The 20,393-nt window shown below is 40.7% G+C and overlaps 1 protein-coding gene across 1 annotated transcript in view; it reads left to right on the forward strand.

Moving 5' to 3' along the window:
* Positions 1–20,393, forward strand: part of DCDC1 (doublecortin domain containing 1) — a 370,698-nt gene that overhangs the window by 205,661 nt on the left and 144,644 nt on the right. The window contains exons 15-18 of the mRNA XM_089521309.1: positions 1,209–1,314; positions 8,842–8,970; positions 14,331–14,449; positions 19,639–19,699. Coding sequence (XP_089377435.1) covers positions 1,209–1,314; positions 8,842–8,970; positions 14,331–14,449; positions 19,639–19,699 — 415 coding nt within the window. The remainder of the gene's footprint in view (positions 1–1,208; positions 1,315–8,841; positions 8,971–14,330; positions 14,450–19,638; positions 19,700–20,393) is intronic.

Raw genomic sequence — 20,393 nt, forward strand, 5'->3', positions numbered from 1 at the left:
GCAGTAAGGTTATAATTACCTATCTGATGAGTTGACCATGGAAAGCTGGAGTGGCTCAGACTGGGAGGTCAGGGTGACAATGGCGGGTTACAGACCGCTGAGAAGCAGCGGTCTGGCTCCGCCTCTGCTTGCAGCGTCCAGGAGCCGCAGCCTTTTAACCGCATGGCTCCCAGACGCTGCAGAGAAGGAGCGCGGAAATCGCGCTCCTTCTCAGGCCCCGGAAGAGACACCGTGAGGCGCTAGTCGTGCGCTCACGGCGTCTTTTCCGGGGCGTAATGTGCGGACGCAGCACGTCCGCTACGTCAAGATGGCGGCGGCCGTGTGGAACGGCTGCTGCCATTTTGTGCTCGCAGAGCGCATACTAGGGTTAGGGGGTGTGGAAGCACCCCCCTTCCTAACCCTAGTACGCGCTCATCGCATACTATATGGCGGTTTGTAACCCGCCATAGAACATACACAAAGTGCAGAGGTGTATGCTAGCTGGTGTATGCCAGCTGGATGTATACATGCCTTGGGGCACATTCCCTTTCTCCTGGCAACATTACCTAGTGTTCCTGAAGGAGCATCGATCTCTCAAAAATATACTATATCCAGATATGAGATATGAAAATATGAGGACCCCAAAATACAGTGTGGGGTATGCAATGGTTGCTAACAAGTGAGGAAGTAGAATTGGGTGGAATTCAGGACAGGTATCTGAATAAGCAAAGTGCCTTTGTGATCACACAAAGAATTGATGGATTCAGCATTCCTGTAGATGTCATTGAAAGAAAACTGATATGTGTAATTCATACTACAGGTTGAGTCTGCCTCATCTGAGATGCTTTGGACTGGAGGTGTTTTGGATTTCAGATTATTTTTTTTTTTGATTTTGGAATACTTGTATTTGCATATATGTATATAATGAAATATCTTGGTGATGAGATCCAAGTGTAAACACCAAATTCATTTATTTTTCACATGCACCTTATACACATAGCCTGAAGCTAGTTTTATACAATATTTTTAATAATTTTGTCCATGGAACAAACTTTGTATACACTGAACCATCAGAAAGCAAAGGTGTCACTATCTTAGTCATTTGTGGACGATTTTGAATTTTGTAGTAGTTTGGGTTCCAGAATTCCAGATAAGGAAGACTTAACCTGTATATTTAAGAAGGAAAAGTAAATCCTCAATAGCAATCACTTTTGACTGCTTATTTTCAGCTGGGAAACTTGTGTTGGATTTCCAGACAATTTTCAATTAACCAGTCCTCTGGAATATCAGACGTTGGAAACTGTGGATCCAGACAGCTATTTTATGCAGTATAAGGTGAGTAGTGGGTAGCAGCTACAAAATCAAACATTTCTGCTATCCAGTAAAACATAATATGGATGAAATTGCTGGGTCTAAGGAAGTTAGAATTTGTGTCCAATAGGAAGCAATCCAATACAGATAAAAATATTCACACTTGCCCCTACTAATGTTAGTACTTTCCGTTCATGGGTTTCATCAAACAAACCTCCTCACTAGCAACTGTTGGGCATGCATGATTTTAATTAGAATATTCTCTCATTTCCTTTGAAATAAAATACACCCTGGGAGCTCTTTCTTAAGGGGATCATCATATGCTGCAACTATAACACTGATTGTTCCTAAGGCAATTGTACAATTCTTTGATATCAGATCACCAGCCCTGATTTTGACTAGAAAAAATGCCACACCTGTGTTTTAACTGATGGTTTCAGCTAGTTGTGTGTGTGTGTGTGTGCCTTCAAGTTGCCTGTCAACTTATGGTGTCCCCAAGAAATTCATAGGATTTTCTTAGGCAAGGGGTAATTAGAGGTAGTTTCGCCAGTTCCTTCTCTAAAGTATAGCCCACAATAACTGGATTCAGTGGTGGTCTCCCACCAAAGTTCTAACCAGGGCTGGCAGTGCTTAGGTTCCAAGATCAGATGGGATTTGGTGGCTTTAGAGCATTTAGGCCCATCCTAGGAAGTATGCTTTTTCCATCATTTTCATTTGCCAGTGCTTCATTCCTCTGAAACCTCAGAGCCACCTACCATGCTGTTCTGGAGAGTCCCCAACATTCAAGAGAAGAATTTCAGGTCAAACAAGGAAATGCAGGAAGACAGAGGAATCAAGAGTATCATCTTTTTTCTTCACATTCAAGGGAACATAAGATCCAAGCTACATTCATAGGCTTCAAAGCTGTCATTTCTGTATGAAGTAAGCTCTCCATTACAATGCAAACACAATTACTGACTATTATTGGAAAGACACTAATGCTACAAGTTAAATCACCATTTTCCAAAATGCTTGGGACCAGAAGTGTTTTAGACTTTGGATTTTTTGGGAGGGTTTTGTAATACTTGTATTTGCATATATGTACTAAATGAATTATCTTGGAGATGAGACCCAAGTCTAAACACAACATTCATTTCTGTTTCATATACACCTTATACACATAGCTTGGAGGTAATTTATACAATATTTTAAATAATTTGTGCATGAAACAAAGACTGGGTACATTAAATCACCAGAAAGCAAAGCTGACAGCCACCCATGAAAAAAGATTTGGTTCCTGGAGTATTTTGGATTTTGGACTTTCAGATAAAGGTAACTCAACCTGTACTAAACAAGCTTTTTTTTTGCTAGTTGAGGTACTTATGCGAAAGTGCCTAGTTTTTGACATAGTCATTATTATAGCTGCCACTTTACACTAATATCTACTGTTGTTCTGTATGAGTTCATTGATTCCTGAAGATTGAGAAACAGCATGATTTAGCAAAGAACCAGAATGGTTTACTGGTTTGAGCATTGGACTATGAGTATAGAGAATAGGTTTTGAGAGATTCCACAGAACAGATTTCCACTCAGCCATGGAAACCCACTGCATGACCACATGGAAGCCTCTAAGGATGGCAAAAGCAACCTTTCTCTGAACAAATCTTGCAAAGAAAACACTGTGAAAGGTTGACCTTAGAGTTGCCATAAACTGGAAACAACAGCAGCAGCAATGGTTTAGAAAGCTTACAATTTGTTTATATTAATGCAATGTTGATAGAGAAAATGAAATGTGAGAAGCAAAATCAGAGAACAAAACATTTTACAAAACAGGGTCATTAGCATGGGCCCGGTACAGACAGGCCAAATAAAGCAGTTCCTGGTCACTTTAGGGGCATGTCATTTACATAGTGCATGCCCCCAAAGTGGCCCAAAGCCACTCCGACACCACGCTCCAGTCCTTTGAACCAGAGCAAAAAGGTACCAGAATAATCCAGCTCCTGGCAGTGTGGTTTGGGTCTGGTGGCAGTGGCCTGTTTTGGGTGAAGACCCTGCGGTCACAGCAGTCCTGGCCAACTTGTGGCCAGAGCAGACTTAGGTCAGTTATTCCCACCCATCTGCTCTTGCCCACAGGTATGATCCCTGCAGAGACAGTCACACTTTTTAAATCTAAACATGTGCTCAGATAAAACAGTTTTATGAGAACAGTAATTTTCATATCTTCAGTAGCAATTGTTCAAAGCTAAATTAAAAGCAAAGTGAACAGATACCATTTTTTAAAAAGCAGTCCTAATATTAAAGCTTGCTGAGATGCTTAAAATTCTAAAAGGATTATACTGTAAAAAGGCAAAAGTCTCATGTTCCGGATACTTACACATTAAGATTGTCATTGGGTGTAGATAGTAATGCTCTACCCCCTGACTGTTGTTTTTAATCTTTTATTGACAGACAAAACCCTTCCAGCAGAGTAAAATTTGTGACATATAATCCACATTCGTAAATCTGGGGATAGTGATAACCCAGACAATTACAGCCTGTTGCTCTCTTATCATTGTTCAGAAAGCTAGGCCATGTATCAGTGACCTGAAGTAGATTACTGGCATTTTGCTTTGATAAAGACAGTGTTGGAAGCAATATATTTGTGGATGCTGGATATTTTCCTTTGCAGTTGGTTTATTAATATAAGCAGAGTGGAATTTAAATTTAGAATACATATTGAAGATTCCTTTTCAGGAACCAGATAAAATGTTTAATAGTATGAATGTGTGTTTGCATCTTCAGATTATACTTGCATTATTTTGACTGCTGTATATCACAGTTTGCATATATGTTTAGTCACTGGAGTTTGGTTCCAGGAACTCCCACGGATACCAAAATCTGTGGATGCTCAAGTCCCATTAAATACAAGGGCATAGAATGATATACCTCAGAACAGCATTTGATATCATCCTTCATGGTATCCTCCTGGGCAGTTTGTCTGATAAGGGACTGTTACCCAAAGAAAGGTGAGAAAGACTGAAGGGTCCCCACCAACTATCAGTATTACTTCAAATGTTAGGCAAATTAGTTTTGCAAGAAGCTGGGTAATCTTTAGGACCATTTAGATCTGTATATACTGGTAATAAGTGGGGAGAGCTCCAGGTTGGGTGAATTAAGAGGTTTTTTTTAGAAAAATGCAGAGTGCAATCACACATACATGATAGTAATTCATACAGGCACAGCAGTCAGAGCTAACCAAAATGGAAATATGGAAACTGAATGGTGGACTTTGAAGGGTTCAAATGTGGGTGATGATTATGGTGTGGTACATACCGTCCCAAAAGGGTGGGCTGGAGGCATCTGTTTTTCTTCTGGAGGGATGCCACAGCAGCCAAACCATACGCTGCCCCTCCACAATAAAAAGAACCCAGAAAAACTGAGTTATTTTAAAGGTGCTTGGCGAAGTAAGCGACATGCAGCAACGTCTGTACACTGCATGTTGTTTACATCATGGTGGTGGCCCCCGTGTGGACAGGAGGCTGCCTGAGGCCGGTGCCCGCATGTTCTAGCTTTCCGGACCGTGTGGAACCCTAGAATTGGCCCGAGTACGGCGCTTCCTGCCCATCTGTCCCGGGCCTGTGTGTCCAAAGAGTAGACTACAGAAACCTTGAGTAGCTCAGATGGAGGGGGGAAGGATGAGGGCAGAAGAGTTTCATATGTAGAATACACTCTGGGACACTCCAATCCTGTGAGTAAGCAGAGACTAGGGAGCTTAGCGCACAGCTAATAAACCCAATTTCCTCTTCCGAGTTATATTCGAATTCAGGATACATCCAGATATTATCGCACTCATTTTGCTGCCGATGCCGCCAGTCAGGTGAATCCTTGGTAATGTCATGGCCAGCCACGAGGAGGACTTGGAGGACGACTCAGTGGACTTGGCTCCTCAGGTACAGGAGGAACCTGAGGCTGTGCCAGGCCCCGGTTCTGCCCTGCGAGGTCCCAGCATTGCTCTCCCAGCCCCAGTGGATTTGGCTCAGTCAGACCCTAGCTCTGTGGGATCTTGTCCAGTGGAACCTGGGGCTCAGCAGCCCAGCCTTGCCCCAGTAGACGTTTCAGACTTGGGAGACATAGAGCAGCAGAGCATTGAGTTTTCTATCTTCAGCCAGAGAAGATCAGAAAGGGTGTGCCTTCAGCGTTCCAAGAGGCTTGCTGAGAAATGCTCATTAGCCACTCAGCAGCTGTAATAAGGGAGCTAGATATAAGACACCTGGCAGATGCTGAGCTCTCTTGTCAGAGTCTATTGGTTCTCATTAGTGAACGCTGCTGGATCTGACTCCTGGCTTCCTAGGCCTTTGAATCCTTGACCTCGGACCAGACACCTTGACCAACCCTCTGGCACTCTTGACCTCGGACTGGACTGGTAATATTGCTCTCTGTAATCCTGAAATTTGGACTGGCTTGTGGCTTATTCTATTCAGACATCATTTGGCATTGTTGCTTGAGGAACTGCTTCTTGGCAGCTCGGCGTGGTTTCCTTTTGCCGAGCAGGCTCTTATCAGCCATGTGAGGGTGTGTTAGCAGCATTCCTGGACAGGTATTCCTGGACAGGTAACTTCCAGCTAAAATCCGAGCTCAGCTGGCTGATTTGCAAAGTTGGGAGTTTCCCGGTGTTTCCAGTGCAGAAATTGTTTCCAGTGGAGAAAACAGGGCTTTCTATGAAGAAAACAGTTTCTTTTTTCACAGAAAGACCATGTGGTTTTTTTTTGCAGAATAATGCAAACCCTTTGGACATTGAAACATGGGGAGTATACTGCAGAGGAATACTCACTTTTGCCCCCAGTAGGAGAAAACTCCCATAAATGATTGTTCTTGCACATGAGGATGAAATCTCTTTCTAAATAATGTAGTAATTTGCCTGGATCTCAATACCAGGAGAAAGATGAAAGGTAATTAAAATTAAGTAAACAGAATAAAACAGCAAGAGGGACAGAAATGAGCCTTGAGAAACAGCAAAATGATAGTTCCAAGGGACAGAACAATAGCCCCTCACCATCCACTTCTGCAGTTCCCCCCCCAAAACTGGAATGAATCCAATTTAAAAATAGTTGATGGAATTCACAATCTGTTCTTCAATGCAATCCCTCGCATAAATCAGGAGAACAGGGACATAAATAGCCTCCTCCCTCACCCCCTCCATGTGACCTGGAGCCCAAATGCAAAGTCTTCCACGGGGGCCAACAAGCATCTCCTTCCCCCACAGTGATAGTTGCTGCATAGCTTAGGGTCCCACACTCTTAGGAAGGGCTGGAAATGTCAGAGGTGCCCAATTGATAGAACAGATCCCTGATGCCCCAGCAGCTGCTGTCTAGTGAGGCAGGATTGGGACAGGAGACATTAATTTACTATGTAACTAAAATAGTTACATAGCTAAACACCTTATCTAGAATTATGGCCAGTGCCCTTATCTTTAAAAAAGAGCTTCCCACAAAGCATACAACAGGTGTTCATATCAAAAGCAACCGAGAAATTTAGGAGAACCAACTGGGATTAACTGCTCCTTTCTCCTGACCAATGGCATTCCACAGGGCAGTTAATGCAGTATGCTCCCCAGACTAGGCCTAGGACCCAACTGAAATGCATCCAGATAGTATCATTCAGAAGTGCTTGATTTTGGCCAGCAACCATTGATACAGTCACCTTGTTCAAAATTAAGGGGCTAGCCACTGGCCTGAAATAATTAAGCACTTCATGATTCAGCTCTGGCTTTTTTAAAAAGGAAAAGCGAGACCACAAAATGCTTTGCAGAAATTGAGGGATAGAGAATGGAGTTACAGTGAGCCACCATATTGCCAGGCTAGACACCTGCAGATTGGAGCTCCTGCAGATTGCTCCACCCCATATTAATAAACGGTAGTGTGTGATTGCAACTGTGACAAAACAGGTGCTTGTCCATTGTTGTCCATTGATTAATATGGGCTTCAGCTCTTGCATTTTTTCCCCATCTGAGGCGGGACTCCAAACCAAACCCCATGGACAGGAAGGGTGCACTGTACAAACTCTTAACTTTCTAAACTTCATATTGTAACTGAAACAGTTACACTGAAGAACTGCACTGAACATTTTTCCAATTTGATCAGTGAGGAGGTCAGGCACAAAATTTATTTGTGATAATTTTTTCTTACATATTTTGAAGGAAGCAGTGTTACAGTGGTTGTGGGTGAAGAGAAATGCTTCCCTTTCCCTGCAGTACAAACTCCCATGTTGCCATGGATCGTGATTTTAAAAAATATAGATATATTGTGCTATTTAAATCTTTAGCATATTAACCAAAAGGTTCATATGTCTTTACTGGACAGAACATTTTTTGCTTTTGGCCACAAACCTTATCGTCCTACACTGCAAGTTTCCAACAATTTCATTTAAAATGTAACAGGTATAAAGGAAAGCAATATAAAGAAAAAAGTATTGATAACATTATTCTATCTATCTGTGACTCTGTTGCTCCATGCACTGTAGGAATTGTAACATCACCTGATGCTGGGTTAGAAGGATGTGGTGTCATTTCTTTATCTGGTGTTCTTAGGTAATATCCTGCATTATATCTCTTGAAGAACAGCATGGTATTAGTGCTGGGTGCCAACCTCAAATGAATAACAAGAGGAAAATATTTCCTCCCCAGTGCACCACAAAATCAAATGTGATAAGATTAAAGCCAGTGGCATTGCTAAGAGGACATGGGGACTTACAGCAGGTGCTATGCACATCATAATGATCTCTCTCTCTAATTCCATCTATAACAATCTTCCACACAGTTGTGTTGTCTCTGATAGCAACTTAGAATGGAGAGGGCAAGTACATGTGTTACTTGAAGTCCCTCAGCCTTTAGTGTGGGATTAAAAAAACATTCATTCCCATTGTACAAAAGCAGTGGGGCTTCTTTCCTCTGCACTGCTGCAGCTGGCTAACAGGTAATGTCAAACTGAGGATCTTTTTGGCCAGTGATGCCTTTTCTCTTTGTGTATGTGTGAAAGCATTCTGATTGTGCCGTGCCAAGGTTATATCATTTTCTCAGAATATAATATCATTATTTAACTTTTACTGTACATAAGGCTTTAGAGTGTTTAAATAATCCATATACATTATTGAAGTTATCCTAATTACAGACTTAACATCTTAACATCATTTTCTCTCACTAATGTTTCTGATGATAGTACCTCCCCCTGGCTAAATTTGTGTTCAGGCTTAAATATTTAATTCCACATACCTATTTAGGCTACAGTCCTGTATGGATTCACCTGGAAATAAGTCCCACTGAACTCAGTGGATCTTATTTCTTAGTTCACAGATATTGGGTAGTACTATGAGTTATTTGGCATACATTTTATGTCCCTAATAAAGAAAACACTGATGGCAAGACAACGAAAAACAAACAGTGTAACAAAATGTTATTTCCTCATGCTCACAATAATTTTCAGTTTCTGTAGGATGATATTCCACTGAAATGAGAAATAACACATAGATTTTTCTCTATATATATATTTAGTGATGTCAAGTATCAGTTAAATTATATTATTCTGTTATTGGATATAGATTGATCCTCAGCTGGTGGTTCTTGGGTCAGTAACTATGGAAAATATGAAGAAAAGCATTTCCAGGAGATCTGATCTGATACCAGCCTCTGCATGCTTCCCACTTTCTAATATGTGGATGATCACAAAGGTACCACAATGAAATGAAACAGCACTGATTTTAATAACATATTCATGGTTTTGTGTGTTATGTGAAGGAACAATTTATTTCTTCATTTCATTGTATTTATTTCATTTATATCCAACCTTTTCCCCAAATATGGAACCCAAGCAGATCACAGTACAAGTTAAAACCAAATACAGTTAATGAATAATGCAGTTATAAGCTATAAATAAGTTATAGCTTATAAATAAGTTATAAAACAATTATATAAATAATATTAAAATATTAAAAACATTAATTTAATAAAACAGTTTAAAAGATGATGATGATGATGATGATGATGATGATGATGATGATGATGATGATGATGATAGTACAATCCACTACAATGAAAAGACCTTTGCAATGGCCAGTTAACAGTCAATGGCCATGGGTAAATAGAAAGAGAGGGGCAGGAATGTGCATGGCAGATAGATTGTTGGGAGGGCTCTGCTTCTTAATCTAGGCCAGGCCTGATGGAACTGGGTCTGCATCTCTCCCTCTGAGGCTGGATGGCACCAGATGGACTGGAGGGAGGGCTCTGCTTCTTAGATATAAGAAGATCTTATGGATCTAAGCCATATGGGGCTTTATAAACAGCACTTGATTTGTGCCCCAGGAATGAACCTATAGCCAATATGCGTTGGGGTTTTTTTTGGCAGAGGAGTGCCATGCACCCTATACCCAAGCCCCATTCTGCAGTGTGGCTACAGCGTTTTGGACCCACTGCAGTTTCCAAAGAGTTTCTGAAAACATCTACATGTAGAAAAGGATGTAATCAAGACAAATGTTATAGTAGTCAGATCTGACATTTCCAGGAATAGGTGCAGCTGGTTCACTGGGTTTAATTGTCTGAACACACTCCTAGTCACCATTGAAACATGGTCCTCCAAGCTCAAGGCTAAATTCAAGAGTACATCCAGACCATAAACTTGTATGTACTTGGGGTGAGTGTAACCCCATCCAGCACAGGGATGATCTGTCTTTTGGTTGTCCAGCAGCACCTCCCTCTTGTCTGGATTAACTTTTGATTTCTTTGTCCTAATCCAGTACATTACTGACAGCAGACACTCATTTAGCATTGAGACAGTTTCCTTGGAATTAGATGGAAAGAAGAGTCATCCAGCAAACTGTTTACACCAAACACTAAAATTCTGGATAATCTCACCCAGTGGTTTCATCTACATGTTGAAAGGCCCAGTGTGTTATGCCCTCCCCCTTGAGAATTGGACTTCTGAGGATGAAGCAGACCCACCCGTGAGGCCTCCCACTGAGTGTTTGACCTCTGAAGATGAATCAGACTTGCCACAGCAACTTACCTTCTCCAACTCAAACAGCCACCTGAGGGTTCTATAGGAGGAGGAAGCTGAAGAGATACTCCCACCACTCCAAGAAAGGCAAAGACTGCAGCCTACAGGTGAAACAAGAGGTTATTCATACACTGTGGGGAAATGTTCTCCTTAAATATGGTCTGCAAGTGGGTTGGGGTTGACTCAGTGTGCTTTCCCCTTTCGGTTGCTGGAAACAAACTGGATTTCTTTCTGAAGCCGGCATTTACAGTGACACCTGACTCTTAAGATTTATGACCCTGGATTGTTTCCTGATCTTATCTGCTACCGTGGACTATTCTAGGACTTACAGCTAATGACCCTGGGCTGTTTGATGTTGGAAAGTGCTTGGTCCTTTGGTTTCTGAACACCTGGCACTGTGTCTGCTGTTGCAGTATGAGAACAGGATATTGGGGAACCTGTAGGAGCCCTGGTGGTGCAGTGGTTAAATGCTGGTACTGCAGCACAGCATTGTAAGTTCGATCCCAGGGCTCCAAGGTTGACTCAACCTTCCGTCCTTTCATAGGTCAGTAAAATGGCTACCTAGCTTGTTGGGGGCAATTGGCTTACAGATTTTAAACCCCTTACAGAGTGCTAAGTTCACTATTAAGCGGTAGAGAAATGTAAATGCTAAGTGCTATTGCTGACCTGCAGGCTAAAAGCCATGAGGTTGAACAAAGAATCCCTCAGCATGACCTTCAACCCTCCAAGAAATAGTGGAACCTCTGTATAAAAAGGTGCTCCCAATTCTCGAGAGATACCATGACAATCCATTTCATTCAGGAATTCTTGGACTTGGGAAACCACCATGCACTCTAGAACCTTGCTGCCACCCCAGATGGCATTGGAGTCTGGTCAGTGTCGTTGGCATCAGGGAGAGTTTTGTCATAAAGGCCTCACCATAGACTTTTTTAGACAGAATGAAAAGCTGCTTTGCTGCAGTGAGGTATTCACCACTCCTCTTACTCACATACCAGTCCCCCTCTGGCTGCTTTCATGAGTCAGGGAGAAATGGATCCAGTAGGCATGTGTTGGCTGTTGCCTCTCCAAAGATCCTCTCCACGTTCTCAGTCTGGACAAATTGAAACATATCCAGTAACAAAGATCAGGAGCTGAGGTTATATCCACTGGACTCACATCAAACATTAAATCTGAGTACATTTATGTGCACATTCTTCACAGCAGGCAGCTGTGTGGTCTACATAGAAGGCCCCTGACCAGTCAAGACAGTTCTTCTGGACAACGCATTGTGGATCCAGTGGTGGCAGAGAAGAATTATTTCTTTGAATTATTTCCAGGGCTTTGACAGGATCACTTGTCCTGTCAAACAAGAAATTATCCAGGAGCCATCAGTAATCCATCTGGATCCATAACTGTCTTGCCATGGAACATCTCAATCAGTCCTCCATCCCTTTAGAGGCTTCAAGTCCCATTAAGTCTAGTTCCTCCGCTCCAGATGACTGTCATCCAGCAACATGAGTGAATCTCAGATATTAATTGGGACTGACTCAAGATTATCATGAAGCACATGAAGTTCTGAGTGGCTCCCATCAGAGTGGCCTCTGCATGGATGTTGAAGTTCCCCAGCACCACAAGCCAACACATTGCCAGGACCAGCTCAACCTGTTGAGGAAGAGACTGTTGAGTAGTGGGGTAGACCAACAGAATCTCTATTCTACTGTGTTGCCCACTTTCAAATGTACACACTCAAACCCAGCAGACACTGGGATATAATATGTTTGGGTGATGGAGTTCTGATAGACCATTGCAATTCTACCCATCCCCCAACTTCACTTGCTGTTGCACAGAGAATGCAGACAAACAAAGCTAGGAGAGAATACTCCCCCTCCAGCGAGGTTTATGTAAATCAAACTAAGTTGGTTTGATTTTCCAGCATTAGGTCCTAGGCTGCTGCCCCCCCCCCCCCACACACACACACTTTTTCAGTTTAGCAGTGAGTAGCAGTATTTCCAGTTATTGTTGTTTTTGTGTGTCAAGTTGTTTCTGATTTATGGAGACCCTAAAGCAAATCTATTATGGGGGTTTCTTTGTAAAATTTGATCAGAGGAGGTTTTGACTTTGACTTCCTCTAAGGCTGAGAGAGTGTAACTTGCCCAAAATCACCCAGTGATTTCCATGGCCAAGCAGGGATTCAAACCATAGAATCATAGAGTTGGAAGAGACCACAGGGGCCATCCAGTCCAACCCCCTGCCAGGCAGGAAATCTCAATCAAAGCATCCCCAACAGATGGCCATCCAGCCTCTGCTTAAAAACCTCCATGGTCTCCAGAGCTGTAGTACAGTGCTCAGATCACTACACCACACTGCCTCTCATTTTCAGCTACAATTGTTTTATATAATAGTTTTTATAGTTGTGAATTTGTTTTATTGAACCAAAGTTTATGCAGAATTATAGTTAAATATTTAACATAATGTTTATACAGTTAGTTACAACTTAACAGAAGGTGATTTCAAAGTAGTATGCCATATAATCCATTGTGTTCATTTGAAAACAAATGGTAGTTCGGTTTGATAGAACACATATGAGTAAAGCCAAAAAGCAATTTAGTCTTTTCATTGTGGTCATATCAACTGCTCTATATGAAGATGCATTTGTCATTGTCTTTGAATTAGAACGGATTGAAAGTGAATGAATCGTGGGTGTTGCAATATGCGAGTACACTAGAACAGTGTCAAAGGCAAACAGCAAACATGGAATGAGATTAGATGCTAATGTCATGTTAATCCATTGTAGAGTACCTCTAATGAAGGACCCTTAAGCCTGATGTTGCATTTCCTAGGAGTTTATCACATGGAGTTTATCCCGTGCAGAAACAGGATTTAAATCGAGAAAATCTGCAAAAGTGGGATCTTTTTGAGATGACATTGGGGAGCATCCCAGACTGAAAGTGGAAAATCCTGCAAAAGCAGGATCGTTTTCAGACAACGTCAGGGGCACTGAGCATAAATCCGACATTAACATGCACAGAAATTGGACGAAATTTGCCACTTTTGACTTTTGAGATTTTCACAAATATAAAAAGCCACTGATTTTGTCCAAATGTCAGATTAATGCTCAATGCTCCTAATGTGTCTGAAAATGATCCCCTTTTGCAGGATTTTTCTGAGATTTAAATCCCGGTTTTGCACGAGATTTGGGCACTTAGCCTCCCATGTGATAAACTTCCTAATGTGGAGATTGAACATTAAACAGATCATTGGACTATAAATGAAAGAAGGGAGGGAGACACTTGAACTTGTTTGTAGAAATGGTGGCATAAGATATAAATTGTGAACAAGAACAATGGCTAATCTTCATAAATAATGCAATTTAACTCCCTGGTTTTTATAACCAATATTAGCATCTCTCCTGAAACCTAGTCAAAGCCATTGTTAGTCAGAAGCAAGCCATATTGTTTTTACTGAGCCTTAGTGCCAGGTAAGTGAGTTTAGAACTGCAGCCTTAATTCTTGAAAGAAAGAAAATATAAGAGACAATGACAAGATTGCACTTATAACAACCCTCTTGCTGCTGTATATTTCTTGTAGAGCTACTATTTCTAAAACAAAAGGCTTTAAGGATGTTAACATTTTTTTCAGATTTGAGGTAAAACTTTAAATTGACTCAATGACTATAGATTTGTTGCAATCTTTGCAGTTCACTGAACTTTTTTCCTGTGCATACATATTTCAAGTAAACTCTGTAGTTATAAGTATAGCAAGTGACACGTTATGGACCCTAAATCGTTGCACTGTGAAATATGCAGAGGAAAAGGACAAATGAAGATATCAAGGGTCTGTTCTATTTTGCACTGAACTGTAAAATGCCACCCTTGTTGTACAGAAGATCACTGGTTCTGAGCAGGGCTCATTGACTGCTAAGTTGTGGATAGTGTTTCAGTTTCTCCAACTGTTAATATCCTGAGTTATCCAGGCATAATGACCTCTCTATTTGTAACACATTGTTGAATTTTCTGGTTCTTTTAACTTATTCAAACCCTTTTCCCCCATTCATTGAAAGACTGGAATGATTCTAAGTCGAGCTATAGTACAAAGCTGTCTGGCTGTTGGTTGTCCAATCAGAGCTGTGATGCAGGATGGCATACCTCTTGAAGGCTTTAAGTTAAATCTACAAAAAAGGTATTGATAATTTTTTTAAAAATAACAGTGTTCCTTGAAGTGTTATCAGAAAGTGTCCTTATATATTTTGTAATTTAGTGGTTGTAACTGTGTAATATCTAATTTATCTTTATCCTGCCATTTCTTTTGGAATAATAAATTTCTGTCAGACATCCCCTTCTTGACTTATGTTAAATCACCTGTGAAGATTCTTCTGAAATAGCCAGGAGGGAAAAGGCGATGGATGAAAGTGATATTTATGTTTACTATACATTAGTATAGTGACATTTTAAGAGTCTCTGCCCTTTAAAAGAAAATAAGAAATGTATGGCATATTCTGTGTGGGTTTGGAATCCATCATGAAGGTGCAGAGCATGCATCTGGATTTCTCACTAGACATTCTACAGCTTATTAATTACAGTAAGTTGGCATTGACAATGCCTATCTAGGATGTTAATAAAAAATAGTAGAAGTAAGAGTCTTTGTCCAAATTTATTTGATGGAGGATCTCCAAAATAGGTTCCAGTTATGGACAGCAGAGTATAGGTATAGAAGTGTATAGGAGATAGTGATGTATTCAAGTCTTTTAGTACACGTCTCAAGTCAAGTCTCAAGGCTCTGTCTTCTAGCCTCAAGTTGAGTCTCAGGTTCTTGCAAAATACATTCAAGTCAAGTCTCAAGTCAAATCTCAAGTCTGGGAGCCAACTTTAACAAGAAAAAAGGAGGTGATGTGTGTTTCTTGGGGGCAACAGTAAACATGTGAGACAATGGGCTTGAGGCAGGGCTTGAGTCTGCTTGGCACCCTGTCCCCACTGCACATAGGAGGAGCCTTCTAAAGCTTTTCAACAGATTTAGAACTTTCCACCTGAAACCTGAAGGTTAACACAATTCTCCTCCAAGAAATGTGCCTTGTGCTTTTTGGAGAGTCTTGCCTGCTGCTCAAAGTGAATGTGCTAAAAATATAGTGTGTTGTTAAAAATATAGAAGCCACAAGTTGAGTCAAGTCCAAGTCAAGTCATTGAAATGACTTGTATCTGAGTCAATTGACTCAAGTCTACATCACTGATAGGAGAAGATATTTTCCTAGGTGCCAAGTTCTAAGATTTGCAGGATTTGTTTTTACAAATAGTTTTTTAAATTATTTTTATTTAAGACATCATATCAACATCATATCATAACAACAGCTTACACCTACACTCCTGCCACGTTTTGCAGCTCCTTTTTGCGCCTTTGGAAGGCCAGATCGAGGCCGCGGCACGAGGTTGCCGTGGCCCCGATCCGGTTGAGCCTGTAACATGATATAGACCTGCAACACTGTTCAAAATTTTACATTTCTGAAGGAGGATTGTCTTTGCTACTTTTATGTAGTAATGACACCTGAAGGTTCAATGAATTTACTGTTTTGAAACCTTATGGTAATTAGGTTATTTTCAAATTAGCCTTTCGATGTATTTTTTTCTAATTGATGATTGTGACTGCAAATATTAGGCAAATTAATTCAAAAGTGTTGTTATTCTAGCCATTGCAAAATCATGAATTAGACCTTCAAAGTCAATTTATCTAAACTGGCTATGTGGCTTAACTGTTATTGCCCCATTGTACAGCATTGTAGAGTATCTGCAGTTTTTGATGAGTACTAGCTTGCTGAAATTTCTTTTACCTCCTGCTATAGTCACTGGCAGTGTGCAAAAAATCCACGGGGATATGCACACTTCACAGAAAATTAATTGTCATTGTTTCTTAGAAATCTTATTTAGTAGTATAACTAAATAGTCATAATCTCTCTCTTTCCCCCTCATCTCTCCTATAAAGAAGAAGGAACTTTTAATGGTCTCATGACTTTGCTCTGCCTTTCAAACAAACATCTCTATGTCCTGTCCATGAGCAAGAAAGTCTGGGTCTTAACAGTTTTTATATGGTTGTTGTTGTTATATGCCATTGAGTCAACTTTAACTTATGAAAAAAACATTGCAAGGTTTTCTTGGCAAGATTTCTTCATAGATTTGTCTTTTCCTTCCTTTAAGGCTGAGAGACCTTGACTTGCCGAGGGTCACCCAGTAGGTTTCCATGGCTAAGCTGGGATTTTAATTTTGATCTCCAACACTCAAACCACTACACCATGCTGATTCACTTGAGATGACAGACCATATCAAATAAATAAACAATAGCGTGGGACAGATCATCCAAAAAGGACAGTCTCCCGGTGCCTGGCTTTGGTCCGTGGGGAAGCCGCAGCCTCCAGACTGCGGGACTTCCCCGCAGACCAAAAAGAACCTGCAAAAAGTAGGCTCTTCTTGCGGTGTGATAATGGCACACTCGCGACATCATAATGGCGCCACGACGTGTGGACGCTAGGCATCCATCACATGATGGTGGCGCCCATCTGTACAGGGCGCTGCCATTTTGACGCCCTTGTCACGTGACGAGGGCATCCTATAACGCCCATCTGAACCGGGCCTACATCTCTGTTCTTAGTCTTACACAGTCCTAGCTACAGAGAATCCAACCTTTCTATGCTAGAGAACATAGGGTTTTTTTTCTTTATTCCATACCAAAAACTGTAGTCTGGAGGCCCAGCTGGACATAATGAGTATTCTAACACTATTTGTTGTTGTATGTCTTTAAGTTCTGTCTGATTTATGGTGACCCTAAGGTGACCCTGTCACTGTTTTTTCTGAAGCTGAGAGTGTGTGACTTGCCCAAGGGCGTCCAGTAGGTTTCCATGGCCGAGTAAGGATTCAGATCCCGGTCTCCAGCGTATAGCCCAATGCTTAAACGACTACACCACACTAGCTCTCTCTAACTCTACCTTTTAGCTCCAACAAATTTTATTATTCCAGAGAGGTTTTTATACAAGGTGAGGAAAGTGATGGAAGGAATTGCCTTGCATGAATTCTCTTCTGCTCATGCTACTTAGGACTGAATTCATGCTCTACTGTGTTATCTGTGAGTTGGAATGCCACACACTAATCAAAGGATTAGCCAGAGGTTAAAATATCACTAGGACATATTATTTAAGATTTTCCACAAGATTGCACAATTAAATCGATACTCACCTGAACTTTTTCATCCATTTCCCAGTGTCATTTATCCGAAGCATGATATGTACTAATATTGTGAGCCAACCCAAGTTAGAAGATTGTGTGTAAATGTGATGATGGATATTCTCCCCTTTTGAGGGTCATCATATAGAAGGCTGTCTATCCATCACGTACTTGAATGCATTAATGCCATGTGATCAAGATATCTTTTAAAAAGATACCACAGACCAATTTGGAGTATGTCCTTTCATGTCAACCTTAGTTGCACAAACTGCCATTTGGTTATGAAAATATGGTTATGTAAGCAACATATTCTTAGATAGTTTGTGTATGGACAGAGAACAGACAGGAGTTGAGATGATCACCTGAAAGTCTTTCATATAAACACTACTAGGAATAATAGGTCATCTGAGCCAAATTTCTAAGGCAAGAACTAGCATTTTTCTTACAGTGAGCTACAGTCTAATAAAGACAGTTAATAATGAATTCTGGTTTAGTGTGCCGGTTTCAAATTGTATTAAAGGAATAATTTCTACCTTATAACACTTTCATTTTTAGCAATAATTGCATGTGTAACATCTAGTTGCATATCCTACTGTATACTGTATACTGTAGAGCAGATTTCCCTTTCTAAAGCCTCCCCCCATATGTATTTGTATCCCACTTTCTCTGCAAAATTGGGACTCAAATTGGTTCACAATTTAAAATAGCAGTTCCATTAAAACATACAAAAAGTGAACATTAAAATAAAATAAAATAATTCACAGTGTTAAAACAATTCAAACCTCAGGTTAAAAGAATAAAATGCAATTTAATAAAAATAAGCTGTTAAAAACAATTAAAACAAGCTAGGATTAGGAACAAAGTTAATCCTGCTGTAGCATACACTGGAAAAAAGCTCAAGCTTTGGAATCGCTTTTCTGGAGGTTTGAGGATTAAATAGTGTGAAAGATTGATGCTGGATCCATGGTCCATGGTGTCAAGCTTAATTAATGCAACTGAGTCTGTATTATAATAGACCCATCAACAATAATGGGGTTTAAGTTAGCCATTTTCTATTTTAGGTGCCATTGTTTTCAATAGATCTTCTTTACGTACGAGCATATATGCTTGTAACCTAACTGTTATCTAGACACATAATTTAAACAGGTTTCCCCTTGCCCTCACCATAAGCTGACTTCACAATGCTGAGCCAAAGCCCCATTTTGACTGCAGATTATCTTCATCACATGAAACCAGTTTTGTATTGGATCTGGGTCATCCTTCCCTTAATCCAGTTTAAAATAATTTACCTGTTGAAATTTGGAGCACTCTAAAGCAATGCCAAGCAGCTGTGTACACATGCACCCTGCTGTGCCACTTGGCACAAGTCGCTCCCTCTCAGGTCACAGCAAGATGCCCAGCCATGTGATCAATGCTGGGTACCTTGTTTTTTACCTTGAGGGGAGCAAATTGCACCAGTAGCACTGGAAGAAGGGGGCACAGTGGGACGTGTGTGTAGACAAATGGCTGGCAATGCTCCAGAGTGACTAGATAATGGCGGGAATTCAGGGCAGTTTTGGGGGCAGAATACTTTGGGAGCAGCCCAGAGTATTCTGGCCAGGGTTGAACCACCTGTATGTATTCAAACCCTTATCACTGAGTGATAGGCGTCTTACCACTCCACACAGTAATATCTGGAATTTGGGGGGAATTTAACTAAGGGCACTCCTGCATCTTCTTTGGAGGTAGAAACAGAGGCTGGCTACAGTTTCAGGTGTCTGATGATATCTGCCTGTCAGGTAGAGTAGAAATTTGAATTTTCCCTTTAAGGTGGATTTAAGAGGCCAGGCTTAAGTACATATACAAGTAGCATTTATTTTGATGAAAAGATAAGCAAATCAGCTTCCTCTTAGAGTTGTCTCTGTTTAGAAAATCCATTCCAATTACGGTCTTTTTATTAGTGTGTGAGATTAATTTGAAGAATAAACTTACCAAATGCAGGTGAATTACTGACTGATGAATTGAACTAGGATAACTAAATCTTTAGTTTTGCGCACACTTATCTCATAGTAAACCCAACTGAGCACACTGGGATTATTTTTACATATACCATACATAGGATTGTGCTGTGAATCTGGTGATAAATAAATAGAATATACTATCACTTCACCAATTTTTTTCTTACAGAGACAAAAACAATATATATCAGTACTGGACATTTCAAAATGATGGCTGTATCCATTCAAAGGTATGTGTGATTTATAGGTATTTTTAAGGACAACTTTGACATATTCATTCCTCATTTTCAGAACATTCAGACTGTTAAAGTATATGTACTTTACACATTAGGGACACTTGTAGCTGTTATATTTTGTAGCATGGGGTTCTCCCTCTTTTTCTTATCAATATTTTGTATGTATGTCAGCTGTAGGAATGAATTAGGTGTTGTGCTTGGGTATTTGTATCTGAGGACATGAATTAGATGACTATCAGAATTCTAGAAATCAACTGTTTGTGTGTTCATGTTTTATCTGTTTTCTGACGACTGTTGATATTTTTGAAAACACACAAAAGTGCCCCCTTTCTATAGTTCTCTTCACTATAATTCCCCTTCATGTGTTTTAAGTGTGAATGACCTGATTCCAAAGTAATATAGTCCAGTGCTACATTCCCACTGAGGTGGTTACACACCAACTGGGGGTAGTGGTGGTGGTGTGAGGTGACTAGCTGCTCACTTTAGCCAAACTTTATGAAGCATATAGGGGGAGGGAGATGGTCTTCTGACTTTCCTCCACTGAATTGTGTGTGGTCACTGTAAAGCAGAGCAGGGTTTAAAGGCATGTTGGATGTCATGTAAGACTATGCCCGCTCTGTCCTGCTGATGACTGACCAGCATTTCTTCTTATTTTCAACCTAATGCCAGTGGCAGGCAAATGTGTTAG

Source organism: Sceloporus occidentalis, unplaced genomic scaffold, assembly GCF_023333645.1.
Source record: "Sceloporus occidentalis isolate IW3139 unplaced genomic scaffold, rSceOcc1.0.p SCAF_4, whole genome shotgun sequence".
In the NCBI taxonomy this organism is placed as follows: Eukaryota; Metazoa; Chordata; class Lepidosauria; order Squamata; family Phrynosomatidae; genus Sceloporus; species Sceloporus occidentalis.